The sequence below is a fragment of the Lepidochelys olivacea genome (genome assembly GCF_965140295.1).
Source record: "Lepidochelys olivacea isolate rLepOli2 genome assembly, chromosome: 2".
NCBI classification, from domain to species: domain Eukaryota; kingdom Metazoa; phylum Chordata; order Testudines; family Cheloniidae; genus Lepidochelys; species Lepidochelys olivacea.
The window spans coordinates 10,042,054-10,062,206 of record NC_140412.1 but is presented as its reverse complement, the minus strand read 5'-3'; the positions used below and the strand labels follow the sequence as shown (position 1 = coordinate 10,062,206).

At 37.8% G+C, this 20,153-nt stretch overlaps 1 protein-coding gene across 9 annotated transcripts in view; it reads right to left on the bottom strand.

Annotated features, from left to right (window-relative positions):
• Positions 1–20,153, bottom strand: part of PTK2 (protein tyrosine kinase 2) — a 384,113-nt gene that overhangs the window by 83,495 nt on the left and 280,465 nt on the right. For 6 of the 9 annotated variants that reach the window (XM_084620432.1, XM_084620429.1, XM_084620430.1 and 3 more), the window contains 5 exons: positions 16,661–16,678; positions 11,898–11,954; positions 10,629–10,649; positions 9,437–9,534; positions 5,393–5,477 (listed from right to left, as the gene is read on the bottom strand). In XM_084620432.1, the coding sequence (XP_084476558.1) occupies positions 5,393–5,477; positions 9,437–9,534; positions 10,629–10,649; positions 11,898–11,954; positions 16,661–16,678 (279 nt within the window). The remainder of the gene's footprint in view (positions 1–5,392; positions 5,478–9,436; positions 9,535–10,628; positions 10,650–11,897; positions 11,955–16,660; positions 16,679–20,153) is intronic. The other 3 variants (XM_084620426.1, XM_084620425.1, XM_084620427.1) reach the window with 3 other exon arrangements.

Sequence of the window (20,153 nt, the reverse complement as noted above, 5' to 3'; positions counted from 1 at the left end):
AAATTGATTTTGCTTGCTTGAATCTCCCAGTTCCAGAGAAGCAAAGTTACTGTTATCAGTGTACTACCTAGTTCTCACATTAGTATATTTTTTATCCAATTTTCTGTCCTGGGGATGATTTTCTAAAGACAAGATTCCCTCATCACTAGCATCTGAAAAGAATGAATATTTTGGAGGAAGAAGCTATTCATTATAGCAAGTGGAAGATGGAAAAAGCCCTCTGAAAAACTAGCAGCTGAAGTGGCAATATGCAATTTAATTATATACAGAGGTGTTAATGTTAACATGCAGCTTTGTGAAATAAAGAGATGAGTTTAAGACATCAACAAAAAAGCTATTGAAGATAGAGATGTAGATCTTAAACATTTTCTCACCTCCAATAATTTTTCATTGGGTCATTTTTCATGTTAAAGGACCTGCACTATCACTTTTGTATCAGCATAAAAAACCCAAACAAGCCTCCCTCTCCCCTCAAAAAACAAAACCCAAACCCCACAGGTTATGAATCGAAATCAGAAACATTTGAAGCAACATAAACCAGAGTCAGCTCTGTCACCTGTAAATTATTATTACTGTAAGTATTAAAATTATGGTAGTGTCCAGTGGGTCCAGTCGAGGTTGGGATCCACTGTGCTGGACACTGTAGTAATATGGAAAGGAGTCAATCCCTACCCCAGAGAGCTAACGATCTGAAGACACACACAAGTGAAAGGGAATGAATGGGGATACAAGCATACCCACAAACAAATTAGTATGGTGAGGAATTGGCCCAGCTGTGTTAGTTACATGGAGATTGTAAGTTGTTTTTTTAAGGAAATAAGGAAACAGAAAAAGAACGGAAGGGGAAAAGGAACAACAATAGCTTGTCACCAGCCCATCCATGATCAACAACTTGGGTTTATATGCATCACCTCACAGAAGAAGAGTGTCTTAAGAAAGGATCGGAGGAAGGATAAGGAAGAGTCTGTGTGGATATTTACCGAGAACATTTTCCTATGCAGATGGGATAGTATGTTTAAGGCTGGGAATGCTGGCAGAGACACAGTGCAGGTCAACTTTGCAATGGGTTAACAGATAAGCCAGGTAGGGAGTGCCTACACTGTGAAGGGCCTTAAAAGTAAAGACAAGAAGCTTGTATTTATGTGGAGGTGAAGGGGGAGCTGGTGAAGGGATTCAAGAGGGAGCTGATGTGGTCAGAGCAGTAAACCAAGAAGATTATCTTGGCAGCAGTAATCTGAATAGACGTTCCAGGGCCAAGGTTGCAGAAGTCAAGGTCAGAAAGGAGGACATTACAGTAGCCAAGACATGAAACGATGAGGGCTTTGATGAGAATTTTGACTGTCTGGACAGAAAGGAAAAAGACTGGATTTTAGAGCTGTTGTGTAGGAAAAAGTGGAAAGATGTTGAAAGGGTCTGAATACGTGGGTCCAGACAGAGGACAGGGTCAAAGATGACATCCAAATTATGGTTGGTATTGTATGATTGGGAAGATATAATCAATGGTGAGGGAGAAAAGGGAAGAAGAAAAGCCTTGAGGGGAAAAAATCAAGAGCTCAGTTTTGGAAATGTTGAGTTTAAGATGACTGGACATCCACAATGAAAAGTCAGAAAGACAGGGTGAAATACTAGATTGAAAGGAGGGAGTAAGCTAGCTCATCAGTAGAAAGGTAGAATTATGAGTCAGCACAAAAACAGTAGTCAAAGCCACTGTACAGGGAGAAGAACAGAGGCAAAGAATGGAGCCTTGAAAGACACACACAGAAAAGGGGAGAGGGAAGGAGGATGACTCACCAAACAAGACACTAAAAGATGGTTCACAGAGCTCAAAAGAGAATCATGAGAGAACAGAACTACAGAAGCCAACGGAGGACAAAATATCAAGATGTAGGAAAGGACAACAATACAAAAAAGCTTCTGAAAGGTCACAGAGGATAAGGATGGAGTACAGGTCCAATATCTGACCAACAAGAAATTGTTAGAGACTTTAGGAAAAACAGTTTAGTGGGGTGCAGAAGATGGAAGCCAGATTGAAAAGGGTCAAGAAGAGAATTGAAGGAAAGGAACTCCAAAGGTCTATTGTAGACAGCACGTTTAATGAATCTGGAGACAAGGCAGAGAAAGAAAGGAGATTGGGAGATAGTTTGAGCAGGAGATGGTGCCAAGGGTGTTTTTCTTTCTTTCTTTCTTTTTTTTAAATGATAGGGGAGACCCAAAGGATTCTTGTCATGGGAAAGGAAGTAACTATTAGCCAGGATGGGGAGGGATGGTGTCTCTAGCCTCTGTTTGCCAGAAGCTGGGAATGGGCTACAGGGGATGGATCACTTGATGATTACCTGTTCTGTTCATTCCCTTGGGCACCTGGCATTGGCCACTGTCGGAAGACAGGATACTGGGATAGATGGACCTTTGTTCTGACCTAGTATGGCCATTCTTATGTTATGTTCTTAACCTGATGAGAGTGAGAGGCTGAGAAGAAGGGACAGGGCAAGGAAAGTTAGAACATAAGAATAGAAAATGAAAGAAGGATGAGGTCACTGTGAAATAGTCAACTAGGGAAAGTGATGGAAAGCAAATCACTTAGAACTAGATTGTGTCAAGCATGTACTGTGGGAGCCATGCTGCATGGGCCTAGGGATGGACAAAATGACCTAACACAGACTGATCTTCTTCTTTCAGGAAAGAATCTTTTCTAGGTTTCTACTAAAAAACCAATGCTCATCTGTTTACTATTTGGCCTTTTCTGATTTGCCATGTTCAAGATGCAAACAGAAGCTCTCTCATACATAAATCATTCTTTTCTGTATTGTTAGGAAGCATCAACCTACCATGTTTCAACAACCTTCTCTTTGTTTGCTTAGTAAGTACTGTGAACAATACCTGAGTTTCCTACAGTGACTAAAAAGGAGCACACAGCTAGATACATACCATGTTTTTAATTAAAAATCTTGCACTCAAAAAAGAATAAACCTTTAGCATTGAACATAGCAATTTTGTACAGAGAATTTTAAAAAGGTGATTGACATGGAATAGGAATGTCTTCTTACCTTTGGCCTTAAACAATCAATATATTGATGCAATACAGTGATTTTACATGATCTCATAGGCGTACAATAGCAATGAACAAGAAGAATGTGAAATAAGACAGTTCTATGTCCTGTAATATCAATTTATTTTACAAAACAGGATGTTAAGGAAAGAAAATCTCTTAGGAATTCTTTTTGGAGGTTAACCCCACCAGCCCCATCCCACCCAATTATGAATATTCAGTTGAACTTTTATGGATACATTTTCTAAGGGTATGTCTACACTACGGAATAAGGTCGAATTTATAGAAGTCGTTTTTTAGAAATCGGTTTTATATATTCGAGTGTGTGTCCCCCCACAGAAAATGCTCTAAGTGCATTAACTCAGCGGAATCCTTCCACAGTACCGAGGCTAGAGTCGACTTCCGGAGCGTTGCACTGTGGATAGCTATCCCACAGTTCCCGCAGTCTCCGCTGCCCATTGGAATTCTGGGTTGAGATCCCAATGCCTGATGGGGCTAAAACATTGTCGCGGGTGGTTCTGGGTACATATCGCCAGGCCCCCCTTCCCTCCCTCCCTCCCTCCGTGAAAGGAAGGGCAGACAATCGTTTTGAGCCTTTTTTCCTGAATTACCTGTGCAGACGCCATACCACGGCAAGCATGGAGCCTGCTCAGATAACCGTCACCGTATGTCTCCTGGGTGCTGGCAGACGCGGTACGGCATTGCTACACAGTAGCAGCAACCCATTGCCTTCTGGCAGCAGACGGTGCAATACGACTGGTAGCCGTCCTCGTTGTGTCCAAGGTGCTCCTGGCCACGTCGGCTGGGAGCGCCTGGGCAGACATGGGCGCAGGGACTAAATTTGGAGTGACTTGACCAGGTCATTCTCTTTAGTCCTGCAGTCAGTCCTACTGAACCGTCTTATGGTGAGCAGACAGGCGATACGGATTGCTAGCAGTCGTACTGTACCATCTTCTGCCGGGCAGGCAAGAGATAAGGATGGCTAGCAGTCGTACTGTACCATCTTCTGCCGGGCAGGCAAGAGATAAGGATGGCTAGCAGTCGTACTGTACCATCTTCTGCCGAGCAGCCATGAGATGTGGATGGTATGCAGTCCTTCTGCACCGTCTGCTGCCAGCCAAAGATGTAAAAGATAGATGGAGTGGATCAAAACAAGAAATAGACCAGACTTGTTTTGTACTCATTTGCTTCCCCCCCGCTCCCCATCTAGGTGACTCATTCCTCTAGGTCACACTGCAGTCACTCACAGAGAAGGTGCAGCGAGGTAAATCTAGCCATGTATCAATTAGAGGCCAGGCTAACCTCCTTGTTCCAATAAGAACAATAACTTAGGTGCACCATTTCTTATTGGAACCCTCCGTGAAGTCCTGCCTGAAATACTCCTTGATGTAAAGCCACCCCCTTTGTTGATTTTAGCTCCCTGAAGCCAACTCTGTAAGCCGTGTCCTCAGTCGCCCCTCCCTGCGTCAGAGCAACAGCAAACAATCGTGCATCTGAGTTGAGAGTGCTGTCCAGAGCGGTCACAATGGAGCACTCTGGGATAGCTCCTGGAGGCCAATACCGTTGAATTGTGTCCACAGTACCCCAAATTCGAGCCAGCAAAGCCGATTTAAGCGCTAATCTACTTATCAGGGGTGGAGTAAGGAAATCGATTTTAAGAGCCCTTTAAGTCGAAATAAAGGGCTTCATCATGTGGACGGGTGCAGGTTTACATCGATTTAATGCTGCTAAATTCGACCTAAAGTCCTAGTGTAGACCAGGGCTAACACACTCACAAAGATCTGCAAAGCCTTCCTCTGAATGCATAAATGCTGATGTTGTTAACATGGTGAGTTCAGGTTATGATGAAATTTTTGCTCCAAATATTCAAAATGTAGGCCCCTATGGTCTCCCAAACAATTTAACAAATCCCTTCTCGTGGCATAAAGTCTTTGCAATCTTACTATCAAACAGAAAGACCTGTCCCTCTGGAGTTTGTTATGATGCATTGCAATGGGTTAGGGTTTGTAATATCTAATGGGGAAAGGAGGATATGGGGTATTAAGTCTCACTTAACTTTCCAAAAAGGTCTCTTTCCTGAAGTCTTAAATGTGTCACGCAGCACCATTTAATTTGGAAAATCAGATAAGCAAAATGGCTGATTTTTAAGATTTAAGCAGAGCTGTATGCCACATATCAAAGGACAGGACCAAGCTCATGCGTATTAATAAAATGTTTAAAAATGTATCAATAGTATGTGGCACAAAAAGCTAAACGGACCTCAAGAAAGAGAAACCTGCAAAGAAATAAAGTGTTTTAAAGGACTGTTTCCAAAAGTTAGACCAAAGGAAATGTTTCGTAACTTACAGGCTTCTTGTAAGAATTTCTCTCTCACGCTGTCTGAAGTGCAGTTTTTACATGTTTTGATTGCAACAGCCATAGCTGGATTTTCCTGCAAGAGCGAAATCTCAAATAATAAAAATGAAACCAATCACAAATACACTTCTTAAACTACAGTATGTGTTTTAAGAGACAGTAACAGATGCTTAGCTAAGCACAATATTTAGTTAAAAAACCACTGGGAACATGAAAGTGTTCATGAATTAATAAAAATATAAAAGATTAAATATTTATAACCAACATATTTTACATTACGTTTACATCTAGAACATCAAGTTAAACTTGATCAGTCTGAAAGTATTACTCTAATTTACAATAATAGATAATTATAAAAACAGATGACCAGCTAATCTGAACCTTGGTATGCATTTTCTAACATTGCTGAAAAGGTGGCACACTATGGACACAATGTTAAGTGATGCAGAGGAAACAAATTGCTTCCAGCTTTAAAAATGTATTTGGCTTGTGCAACAAAGAAACCTATGAAAAGCCACACAAAGGATTTTCTCAGGGTTTCACACTCTTTTGTAGGCTTCCGCACTGGGGAAGCTGAATGTAATTTTGACTGACTCAAGCCTTTAATAATAACCACATCATTAATAGGATGCACAGTAATTAAATGTTTCTATTTAACGCATAAGCTGAGAAAGAATGTTCAGTAAATATTTTATGAAATAGCCTGCCCACCAGTTAAAAGAAGGATTTAAAAGATTGTTTTTGTACTTCATCTATATTCAAAATCAGAAATAAACAAAATATAGCAGCCAATCGTTTCTCCTCTGGGTGTAGAAAAATGAGAATATTGTTGATACAGCCTGAAGGAGGCCTCCTGGGCTAAGACATCATCTTTAATTTTCTTTTTCTATGGTATGTTTTATAAATACTTTTTTTACAGGTTGCAGACAGCACACAGAAGCAGCATCAGTTTTTCTTTTGTAAAAAGCTTTAGGATGTTCAAGCTTCACTTCTACTGAAAAATGTTATTTTGAAATATTCATTTTAAATCCAAATTAACTGAATAGGTAATCTTCAAAACAAGATAACAACATTCATTTACTTGTGGTTTTGAAGCATTCTCAAAACAACAGCTCTTTCAAGTCACCATAACAACTGCTCCAATGGAAGCATATCTTGGTGATGATATCTGAGCCAATACAATTAATTTCGCATGTCCCAATACAAAAATCCCGATCCTGCGAACATGCAACTCACATGAGTTGTCCCATTGAGTTCACTGACAACTGACATGCCTTAACTTTACTATCTGTATTAAGTGTGCAATGACCAGGGCCTAAATGACAGAACTATGCACTATTTGCAGAGATGAGATTAAAAATTCTTTTCTGCTCAAAAATGCTACTTAGATAGCCAGGGAACATCATCTTCTTGCTTATGGAGTTGACCCCCTTACCTCTCTCTGAGCTAAATTGAGTTGAGGATGCTGGGCACCTCACAGGATAATTAATCCTGGCGTGTGTTCATTCTGTTCCTATTATTATTTCTATTTTTACATACAAATGTTACTGGGATAAAGGAAAGATTATACTTCTTGGGTTTAAATAATTTTAATATCTATTTTCTGGGTCACTCACAGCATCTGTTTCTTAATCTTGCTCCCTTTCAATCCCAGGGATGAAACTATATTACAATTCTAAGAAGGACCCTGAGAGAGAAACAAATACATTTTAAACACAAAAATACCCCATGTCATTTTAAAGTTGATTTTGTGGATCTATTTTTCTCACACTCAAACAGTACTCTGAATAACTGAAGGCCTTATCTAAGTAACCTATAATATTTTAGGATATAATTGTAAATCTAGATGATTTTATTCTATTCTGACATAAGTATGCAGTATGGTTTCTACAGAGGGTATTTTGGAGATTTCTACTGTTGTACATTTTATAGTAATCAGTTTTATTGTTGAGTGAAATAGGTTAAGTCTTTGTAACTAGCAAGAATTTCCTGGCAATGTGCAAGATAAATGTAGAGGGACAGTCACAGGATGAGGTAAATAAAGAGAAAAAAATATTAAATTGGTTAGGAAAAGATTTTGGGTGGGGTGGAGGGAGAGATAATATTAAGGATATGGATGACTGTGCTAAATCTGCCATTATAATACAAGGATAATGATCCTGAGTAATGAAAAACAAATAGCTTTTTATACATGATATGATAGGGATAGCTCAGTGGTTAGAGCAGTGGCCTGCTAAACCCAGGGTTGAGAGTTCAATCCTTGAGGGGGCCATTTAGGGAACTGGGGCAAAAACTGGGGATTGGTCCTGCTTTGAGCAGGGGGTTGGACTAGATGACCTCCTGAGGTCCCTTCCAACCCTATGATTCTATGATGTAAGTCCTTCAAGTTTGTTCTGATTTGCCTCAATTCCTACCCCTAAGATGTAAGGTCCTATACATGCATTTTCCATTCAGACTTTAGCATCAAAGGCTGCTAGTGATTACCAGCTGTTACCTATCTTATGAATGTTTAATGTAAAAGTGACATTCTGTAAGAGTGAATGGTGGGCTGGATTCTTTTATAACTTGTGCACAATTAACAGAGTTAAAGATTCTTTGAATGCAATTTAGTAACTACTGGGAATAAATCAGCTTTTTTTTTAGATTCCAAGATACAGCACTTTAACAATATCACTTTTAACAGTAATTTTTCAGACTAATCTTTCATCGAATTTGTAGAAAACAAAACTTTCACTGACTTAAATGGGTGCAGAATCAGATCATAAGACATTTTAACCAGCTACAGGAGCCTTTTCTATAAATTTTGTTATCAATCAGAAAAAAAGACTTTTTAGAAATCTCTCTCACTTACTTCCATTAAATTAATTTTTCACTTATTTTCAGATCCTCAAAAATGCGTCCTTTTAGTCTTGATGACCCTAAACTAGCAAAACACTTAAGCACATGCTTAACTTTAAGTACATTAGTCTCACTGACATCAGCTGGACTACTCACATGCTTAAAAGTGCATTGCTGGATCTGGGACAAAATTACTATATATCTTCTGAAAAGAAAGCGACAAGTAATAATTTGATTAAGGCATTCATTTGTGCAAGTGTATGTTTAGTGCTGATCAAAGCCAGCAATTTACAATGTGTAGGCCAACTGCTTTGCCAATGCAGAGCCCCACTGACTTCAATGGAGCTCCATGTGGGCACAACAATCTGCCGATGCATTGTAAATTCCAGGATTGGGGCCTTAATCTTTAGCCTCTTTGCTGAGTTTGGGAAAGGGGTGGGGGGAGAGAGGGGCAATTAAAATCAGCTATGAGAGTGGTTGCGTATAGTGGATACTTGTTTACCAAGATTGAGGCAGACCAACAGCTTGTTTCACATAGGCAATTAGACAGTTAAAACTTGGGTGTGAGACCATCTAACATTATCACCAGAAAATCTCACTACGTAGTTAAGTATCTTCACTAGTAAAAGAGTAATATCACAGACTAGAGTCAGATATTTCAAGAGAGCTCAGCACCCACAACTGAAACTCAGTCTTCAAGAGAGCTCAGTTTCCATTAAGACACTGAACAAGTGGCCAGACTAGATGATGAGCTCTTTTGAAAATGTGGCCCCCAGCAAGTGGGGCAAGTCACATTGTTCTGTTCCCAAGACAGATAACCTAAGCATGCTGAGATATTATCCAGATGAAGAAGAAATAGCACAAGGTAGAGTAAAAAATCATCAGTTCTAATCCTGGCTCAATCAATGATTTGTGTGTGGGCCTGGGCAAGTTTACTTTGCCTCAGTATTCCCATCTGTAAAATGGGAATAATAGTACCTAGAGTAGCTACTTCACAGGGGCACTATGGGGATTAATGTTTTACAGCAATTTTTTAACATATTAAAGCACTATATAAATGCTATACTTTTTATAAATACTATTACATCAAGCCACTATCAATCAGCATTAGTTCACTCAGGTGGACCACAGATAAGACACATCAGGTTTCTAGTAGATTTTCTGAAAATATATGTTCATATTAAAAAAGATACTTACTGGACTCATGTAAACTCCTTGATGTACATCTCCAAACTGTCCTTCTCCGATACAGCGTCCCAGTTCAATTCTCTCTCTCTGAATCTCATAATCTCTGGCTGTAATAATACAATGGATTTAAACCTCAAACTACTGATGAAAAGCATTCAAATGAAATAATCCACAAGACGCCAAACTCAAAGTAACCCACTCCAATGCCTAACATTTGAATAACTAAGATTTAAATTTGCTGAAAGCCAACCTAGACAAAAACTATATACACAGTGGAATCCTCTTAAACAATTGTTTGAATGAAAGCCCTGAATAAGACAGTGAAATCTGACGTACTCAATTAATTACTATGCAATATTAATTTCAATGCAATAAATATAATTAAATCCTTCTTAATTATGGCTTTTAAAGGAATAAGGAAAGGAACACAAATAGCCTAGGGTAATATGGAATTAATTAACTACAACCTAAAGCCATATGTTTAAGAGGATTCCACTATATGATAGTTTAGATCTCTGAACCATCAAATGAGTCAAAAGTATTTTTAAAGAGGTGGCTGCAGGGGAAAAAAATGGAAGCAGATGACTGTAAAAAGTAAAATGAAAAAGTGTAAAACTCTGACTGTATCACACTTTTCTAGCTGTGTATAACTGGTACAAAATTGACATAAAACGTTCAGTGATTTATACAATTTTATTAGCTTTGTTCTTTAGTAGACTAGGTACACCCAAGACAAGAAATGGCTCACTAGTTCAGCAATCAGATTTATTCAGTTCCAGGTGAATTATTTAGTTGGCAATTTAATTTCTGGCAAGCACTGAAAAAAATACTATTTTGGGAACAGTGGAAACACATATAGTGTGAATTTCTACTGATGTCATCATCTCCAGGGGAAAAAAATTGATTCTCATCCAGCATAGGCCTCATGCCTGATAATTTTATGGCATTATTAGCGCTACAGAAATGACATCAGCTAGCTGGAAACTAAAGCAATAAATGCCTTTTTCATGTATTTTCAAAATATTGCATTTTCCTCTTTAAAATTCCAAAGCTAACCAAAGAATTGGTTTAACTATAGAAACACAATTAAACCAATTAACACAATGATTATTAAATGAAAGTAAACAACTTTAAACTGAAAAACTCCACAACATTTCCAAAATTGCAAGCACACAGAGATGGTTAAAGGAGCTCCTGTTACCTTCATCTATTCCATAGCTTTCTGCAGTGCATTTAAGAGAAAAATCAAACACTCACTTAGAAATATCTTCTTAAAATTAACGAGACATTTGGACAAATATTTCATAATATTTAAAAAGATGAAAAATGTTAGCTTTGCCAAAATGATAACTTACCCAAGTGATTTTATGTTTGTACTAACACAAATCATGGGCCTGATCCTGCAATCTTTATTGAAGCAGGGCTCAAACTTGCAAGATGCATGTAAGCACATGACTTGAATTGGACTTCTCTCATGACCAGGGTTAAAGGCATGTTTTAGTGTTTTGCTTCATCAGATCAAAGTGCTTAGCACCTTGCAGGAGCCCACAGGTTAAAGTTCTCATCCTAGTAAGGACTGCATGATTATTCATATGCAATATCCATTTTTACAATGAATAAACTATCCCATTTGTCATATTTCTCTGTGATCCTGGGTATTACTTTAAAGTAGATTAATGCAGTGATTTTCTGTACACTACTCAAAATGTATTATTCACTTTCAATAAACGTATGTTTTCTTGTTGCCATACAATTCCTCAGCAACAAACCAATGCTCTATTCTGAATGCCTAAGTGGTGAATGAAATGTCCCTCCGCTGTGACAAGAAACCAGGACTGCAGAAGACTTAAGTAAATCATACCCTTGAACATTCCTGAGTTTAAAACATGGGTATGAATTTAACTATGTCACTGGGTTTTCCCCCCATCATCCCACTCCTTAGCTACAGGTATGATTGAAGTGAGAGTTTTCTGCAAATCCATGTACCTGTTACTATTCTATTACAGGTTAGCAATAAAAAATTACACAGCCAATCCCAACATAAATTGCTTCCAGAACTTTTAACACCAGATTTTCATTTTAGGGTAGTTAACACTAGCCTTCCAATTTCCGACAATGGCACAAAATAATTTCAGCAGATGGTGTATTAGCCTTTTGCCTTTGAAGACATCAATTCACAAGAGCTATGTGTTTTCCTCCATGTCATCAACACAATTGAAAATGCTGTGTTTTGGTATGAGATGGGATTTTACTGTAATACAATTGAGTACAGTAAAATATATCATAGAATTTGTTTACCTTTGCTTTAGAGACTGAGCTTGAAGGGCTGCAGAATTCCTGAGGCCTCAGAACATAATCTCACATAAAGAACATTTTCTTTGTGAGGCTTTGAAATGCAATTTAGTGCTTCCGCAATCTAAGAAGCTTTTCAGTCAAGTAAGAATATTCCAAAATTAACTAGTGTACTTACTTGAGGGCATTGTGTAAGTATCTTCTTCATCTATAATCTCTGCATAGTCATCTGTTTCTGTAAAGGAGGAATTGGAGAATTTCGGGAAAAAGACAAGCTAACAATTTTAAAAAATCTTTATCCCACCTCCCACAAATAAAAGCTGCTATGTACTTAACAACCCACTTTATACCACTGTGGAAATGCATTTAAGATAGCATGACTAAAATCTGCACATGCACAGAAATTACGATGACCTCACTATCCACTATGTTTCAGTACACATCCTTGTTTCTGAGGGAATAAAAGGAGAATGCATTTTTTAATGTATTAACTCTATAATTCAGATCGACTAGTTTAAACTCATGACTTTTTAATAAATAATTCCTCTGAATATCATTTATAGAGATTTTCCTCAATAAAAAAACAATGTTAACAATGGACAGAGACTGCCCATATCAAGAGATTAAACTCCTTTCTCTTTGGTGAAGTGCAAATCAGATAGGCTTTTGCAGTTCTTGCTGTGTCACACAGGCAGAGCAGACTGTGTCCAAGGACAGCAAAATACACACTGTTTACTATGTGATTGTCTGTAGGTCATGAGGTGTGTAGATTTTCCAGTTTGTGTAGGGCAGAAAAATCCCTGGAGCTGGTACTCTCTCTTTGGAATGGTTATTTCCCTGTTAATCTAAGTTTACATAGTTTCCTGGAAATTCACTTTGACAACTAGCCAGATGTTATTTTCCAAGTTTGTTGGTGAGAAACAATACCTCATGAATAGAAAATTTCTAACAAAGTGTCAGTTCTTAGAAAGCTGACAGTTTAAGAAAATTGACAGTACTTTTCTTTCCCTGTTTAAGCACTTGTTTATATATGGGCTTGGACGTATTAAATTTTTATAATAAATGTTGGTAAACACTGATTTCACCATACATTCTCCAACCAGGGTAAAATTATTTCCATTGATAATAACTAAAATTTACAGATAGGCAAAGTAAGAAAAATGCCACTTAAGAACTTATTAAAATTTGATTTAAGGATATTTACTTTGTATATTTTGACCTGTGAAGGCTGTGATGTTGACAATTTTGTGTTTTAACATTTATAAAGCTTTAACTTTTTGAATGTCAGCATCTACTGTCATTAAATAATTATCGTCCTTCCAATTTCCTGCAACTCTGAAAATTTAAATCTATAAAAATAAAAAAATGCTTGCAACCCATAATTTTGTGCAATTGTAAAAATTTAAATCTATAAAAACAGAAAAAATATTTAAATAAACATTGACATTATCTGTTAAAATTATAACAAATAAACATTTAATTCTGGTAAGCCTGTTTATGTAACAGTAACTCCCAAAATGTTCTAATCTAGGTGACAAAGTTATACAAGGAGATACATTCCCTGCCCCAAAGCACCTTCAGTGAGAAAGTAGCTACTCAAGTGCTCATTTCCCTGACAACCGGACACTTAATTCTCCCACAGAGCATAAATTTAACCCACAAAAGCAGGTCAAGTATGCTTGTAAAATTTCGAAAGCTCTGCCATAATGGCCCTTGCCTAAATATACACAAAAGGGTCCAGATTTTTGAAAGTAAGGAGTCTCAAGTTAGTCTCCTGAATTCTTATTTAGGCACCTAAATAAATGGCCTGATTTTCAAAGGTACTAAGCATCCAGCAACTTCTAATGATATTAATGGGAGCTGCTGCATGCTCAGCACCTTTGAAAATCAGGCCCACTTCCTTAGGTGCCCAAACCTTAGCTCAGGTATTACCAGATGAAGGCATTTGTAAGAGAGAGATTTTCCTCTTGAAATATATTGTGTTCTAGAAAAATAAAGCACATTGGCAGGGGAATTCCATTAATTATTTTTTCTTGATGGGTCACTTCCACTCAGGACTCCACAAAACAGCATCATGTGTTGAATATTTGATGGATGGTAAAAGAGTTTGCTGAGTGTAAACTGAAAACATGCACCAGAGGAAAGAAAAATTAATTTATCCATTTTCTCTTGGCTCATTTACTTCTCTCTCGCTACCGATATGATGCTTCTCCAGGATACCAGCCTTGGTTTGAGAAATGCAAATCTAAAGAATTAGCATCCATTGGAAAAGAAACATTTAACTTCCTATAATGTTGATGTATTGAGATATGGCATTCTGTTTTCCTGCAATAACATGGCGAGATCATTTTAGCTTGTCAGGATAAATATTTCTGATTGATGACAGCTACTCTATCTGCTGTTACTTGAGGAGATACCATAGAATGGATAAGGGACAAGAAGAATGACTTGAGTTTACTGTGGTTTTAAAAATTTCTTCAAGAGGAATCAAATAAATCCTGTGCTTTGAGTCCGGTGTCCCACTGATAGTTGGAAATGCATCACCACATTAAAATACGGAGTGATACTTATAAAATGTGATAAAGGGTTCAAAAAGCAAGAATAGCCGCTTTCTTTTAATAGAATAAAAGACAACAATAGAAGTTGGGAGCAGTTGAGGATCCCAACTGTGCTCAACATCAGTTCCTTTCTTGCTACAGACTAACAATCAAGGTTCAATCAGGAAGTGTGTAATGAAGACATATTAGCCAGGATGCTGCGGAAGGTCACTTTACAGGATTCCGATACATTGTCTAAGTTGAACTGGAAATAGAGTCTCAACGAGTCCAACGTGCACTAAATGTACGTAAATAATTAAGCAAAATTAGTCTTCAGGAGTTTGACCAAATTTCTTGCTACACAACTGACAGAGTTTAGACGGTACAGAAAATACAGGTATAGTAAAAGGTTTGTCCAAGTCTTCAGCACTTCTTTTGGAAGTCAGCGGGAACCTCCACCATTCTTGTTAAAATCTGGTCCAGGGGTATTGGTGGCCATCAGTCTTCAAATGGCTCAGACCAAGATATCACTTGCAGTCTTTAAGTCAAGACAGGACATCTTTCTAAAAGACAAGTTATAGCTCAAACAAAGCTATGGGCTTGCTGCAGGAGTTACTGGGTGGGGTTCCTTGCACTCTGTTATAAAGGTGCTCAGACTATCTGATTCTAATGCTCACTTCAGCCCTTAAAATCTACGATAGTAACATTGTCCTCATAGATAGAATTTCCTACCACACAATTTTTGATGCCCCTGACAATGTACAGAAATAAGGGATTAAACAGGGCTAGTGCCTCAAAAACAGCTCAACCTCAAAAACAGCTCTGCACTTTCTCACCTCTATAGAAGAAATACACACAGCCAACCCAGGAGTCATTCAGATTGCATAATGCATACAAGTCTCTTTCAGAAAAATGTAAGGTAGTTAAAATAGGGATATCTATGTAGAGTTTTACTTGCTAATCCAGATTTTTTTTTTAAATTAGGCTCTAGAAAAAGCCAACTCAGCAAACTGTGTTCATCACGGCTGTTCCATACACTAGATTCATGTTCTCTCTGAAATGTTCTGCGAGACTGTCCCCTTTCAGAGCATTTTCAAGTATTTATTATTGTCTTTAATGTATAACATGAAATGAAACATACATATAACCCACAGTAAAAGATTAGTAAGGTTAGCACATAAGGGAAGAACAGCTGTGTAACATCTGAGTTTATAAGAGAAATATGACCAAATGTTGTTAGGTCAATAGCCCTCACTAAGCTAACAGATTTCTAAGGGCAGAGAGAAAACTTACGTGGTGCTACCTTACTATGATTTATATCCAAAAGAACTAAGCAAAAGTTGGTTAACACTTCCTGAACATTTTAATGAGGGGACAGCAGAGCGTCATTACCTTTTATTTCTAATTTTTTTCACTTTTCATACTCTTATTGATACTTGTTTGAGGTCAGGGAGTTATTCATTTCCTAATTATGTTATATGAACTATTGACTCACTGATGGAAGTCTGATTTCTCAATAGTATTATGTAAGTGACCCTAGATTTTCAAAAATGAATAGTGATTTTGGATGTCCAATCTGAGACTGCTTAAAGGGGACTTATTTTCAGAGTGTGGCTGCTCAACACTTTATGGAAAATTAGGCTTCTTTAATAGTGTGTCAAGGGGGACATCCATACAGTGAGGCACCCAAAATCACTACTCATTTTTGAAAATACAGGACAAAGTGTATTTTAGGTATAACGTTATTATTACTATTTCCACCATCTTAAGAATAACTGTAAAGATTCTGCCATTAACTTAGTGGTTTCACGCCTAAAACCTGCCAAACATTCCATATGCTGAAACTAAACTTCTCTGTGTTGCACAACTTCTCTTCACTCCAGGCATATGACCAATGGGCAGCAGAGGACTTTGATGTTAGCATGCCTTTGAAGTGAAAGCATCACCTGATGGAATCATTTACCAGTTTGTGTCATGTCTATTGATGTTACTCATTGAAGAAAAGTTACTTAATTCATTTTGTCTACATTATGTCGGTTATCTTCATCAAAATGAACCAAAACTCTTGAAAAGCCCACACTTCCTCTGCTCCATGCCAAAAGTCTCACTGCAAACGCATGCAATTCATACTTGATAACATGATTGATAAAATGGTACAAAACCCACTGCATACAGTATTTGAGAATGTTTTCCTTATTCAGTCCCAGCCTAGCAGATAATACCAGTAGCGCTGTTTCATAAGGTGCAATATTTGACTATACCAGCTGATCTCTAATGCATGTTGGAGTTTTTTCATACTATGATCTGTATAAAAATTGATCACTGAAATGCATATTAGTTATATATGGATATAAAGGCCGCATATTGCATGTTAGTAAGACATAGACTAGAAAACACATATTACCGTCCCCACTAATTTCATCTGCAGATCCAGGTAGCATGCAAGGAGAGAGAAAAACAAAGGGGAGAGAGAAGGGACAGAGAGAGAAGGGGGAGGGGGGAGGATATACACTATTAAAATCATGAATAAACCAAGAATATAGCAAAACTGCAGTTATCTTATACACTTAGCTCAAGAGAAACCAGAAAGGTAGTGGAATTTAAGACATTTCCCCTAAAACTCAAGATACGGAGGAGTATTTAAACTTTTCAGTGCATACAATTAAATATAGGCTAGTGACTGTTGCATGACGTACAACAATCGAATTTAGGAGGGGAACCAGTTAATTCATTTTGTTACAAAGTGTTGATTTTTTATTTTATATGACGCTTCCATTACCAAGATAAAGCTCCTAGGCCAGATGAACAAAACTGATTTACACCAGCTGAGGATGTGGCCACTAAAGCTTTGTACATAGAGTTATACCTTCAGATACTTAGAATTGGTGCTACTGCTTTCACATTGGATGTATTATTATGCTATTGCTTAGACACTGACAAGATACGGAACAACTTAATATTCATTTTATTGAACAAACTATAGTTATATGAAACTGTGTTTTAAATAATGACAAATGGAACAAGTCCATAGGGCACTTATTCAAATTAACACTGATATTCTGGATTTAGTCTATAGGCCTTATGCCATCCCAAATATCCACACCAGAATGTGATGCATTTTAAGCGTTAATTACAAATAAAATTAAAAATGCACATTTCTATTGTAAAATGAATGCACATTTTATGACATCCATTTTCCCTTTCCCCACACAGCCCAAACTGTCCAGACAACACTGGATGAGTACACAGCAGCCAGCATCACTGTGTTCACTCTTTAATTCAATATGTAATCTTAAATTACATTTATTGCTGCTATCCTATTTCATTCATTTGCATGCTGTATCAGGGGTCCAAGAATGCAATCCAAGTTTACCACTGAAAGAAGGAAGCTGAGGGATTTTGTGGCTGAGCAACTGTACAATTAAAATTACTAAATCATTTGCCACGTCACATACGACAGAACAAACTCTCCTATAACAATAGTATCAAGTATATGACACATCTCACTGAAGATCCAATTGTAGGGGACAGCAGAAATTTAACGTGATTATTCTTGGAACTCTGTTTACCTGAGGCTGGAGTAAAATTGTAAACAAACAGTAACAGAGTTAGTATATTCCGTTTTGGGTTAATAAGGCAGCCTGTACAAAGAGCAGTGCAGTACCCTTAGGCGGTGGCTCATGGGAACAGAAGACGAAAGGGAGAAAGCGCCTAGCTTTCTTTACTTTATGCTGACAGTGACTGACTCCTTTACAAAGAGGCAAGAAAAGGAAAGAGAAAAACAGAAACAAATTATTTGGAAACAAAAGAAAACAAACTTGAGAGCACTTCTGCAAGCGTGAATGTAAAAGCAAAAGATTTATATTACAATTCTACATCTGCATGATGTATATTTGAATTTTCTAAAATGATAAACTATATTTACTATGTTACAGTGGATTCCTCACCTTAGAAATAAATTATTTTTCTTTTTGTTTCACTTTAGAAAAAGTGCTTTATGGCAGAATCTATTAAGAACTCAACATATGCCAACCATTATCAAGCACATGAAGAACTGGTTCTCTGATATTTAATTAAATTTATTAAATCCCCTTCCTAAGCTCTGCTATTATGTGGTAACTGTTGGCAAATTCTATCTTTTTAATGGCAGCCACTCTTCTAATAAGGACACAATCAATTTCTTGGAATCTTACAAGAAGATGATAAAACAAAAACAAACATTTCACACAATACAGGTAACATGAACATGAAAAACACTCACCCCAAAACAACACTGGAATGTATTTTCCTGTGACATCAGTTATTGGAGTGATCCCCCTCTATGAAGTCAGACCCAGCATATCTAGAGTCTTTGAAGAAACCCCCCCTTATTGCCCCTACTCATTCTCCCATCTCCCTAGGAGGAGCAACCAATCAGATCTGCTGCATATGGCTAGAAGAGCTCTTTTCCTCTCCTCAGGAGTTGTTAGAAGTTTTGAGGGGCGGATGGGAAGAGGGAGGCACCAATACCATTATCACAAAGGGGAACTCAAAAAAGGAGGAGGAATCCCAGCAGCTCGGGGTTGCTCTGCTCCCTCCTCCCCCCTCTCTTCTTGTAATGAGTTGGTTCCTCTCAGCTGCTCCCTCCATGCTTCCCCTTGCCTCTCCCTCAGCAACTCTAAGCCTGGGAAACAAGATGGGAAGATCAAGAACACGTGCTAGAGCTATATCCGCCAGACTTGGGGACGGAGGTGCAGTATCACCCCTGGAGCTGTGAGGAAAAAAGAACCTAGAGAGGTGGAGGAACATCAGAAGTGTGCCAGTCACAGGGCAGATAATGGGGGGCCAGAAGTACAAAAATGATGTGGAGCTGAGGAGCACAGCATTAATTGATGAGGCAGATATGGGGCTAGGCCGAAATGGGAAGGCATAGAATTAATTAACTGGAGATTGTGGTTTCGTCAGCGAGCTCCCACACTATCAGAAATACTTTATGCAAATTTGTGCGATTTTATGCAAATTTTTGGTCACATGATGTTGGCAGGCATATAGGGTGCAAAATTATTTGTTGTATAATGTTCATCACTGGCATCTGGATGCCTCATGCTCAATTTTAAACCCACAAATTGAATGGGTGACTCAAAATTATACACAAACTGTTTTTTGCTGAGATGGTAATTAATTAAAAAACGGAACAAGGGGGTAAGCCTTATACTGCACCCTGAAGAATAACAAAAATACCACTATAACAAGCCTGAAAGGGTAATTACAAACAAATGCAAATACTTCGTCATCTTCTCACATATACCTTTCAATAAAATCAGGCAAAACAATCATATTCAATATTTTAGACTCATGGAGATTCAAGGAAAGGGTAGATTATGGACTAAAATAGTATGACATCAGTATTATATATGGCATACAAGATATTAGAGATGAAGGGGAAATCACCTTTTTAAAAACATACAACACAATTTTCAACTATTACAACAGTCTAGAGGAGTTTGCATCTAAGTCATCAATATGAACAATCAGAATTAACTAACATTCATTATAAAATATTAAATGTGCTAAAGGAAAAGTAATCCTACTAGTTTTTCTTTTTAAGTGAATCATAAAAAGGTAGAGGAATGCAAAGGCCTGTGGCTGAAACTGAAGAACAGATATGTAGTGGCCAGAGGCAATGCAAGATATGTAGGACGTGGAGAGAGAGTTCAATCCTTGGCCTCTCTGCTGAGATTGTAGACAATTCAGCTACTTGTGATGGTGGTTTTGTTATATGAACATCTGTTCCCTAGGACCCTGACTGAAACCATCATTCTATTTTACATAAACTATGAAACAGCAATCAGATGGAAAGGGCTTTCAATTACCACCACCCTGGTCTGGATTTAAACTGGTGATTTGGGAAGAAAAAC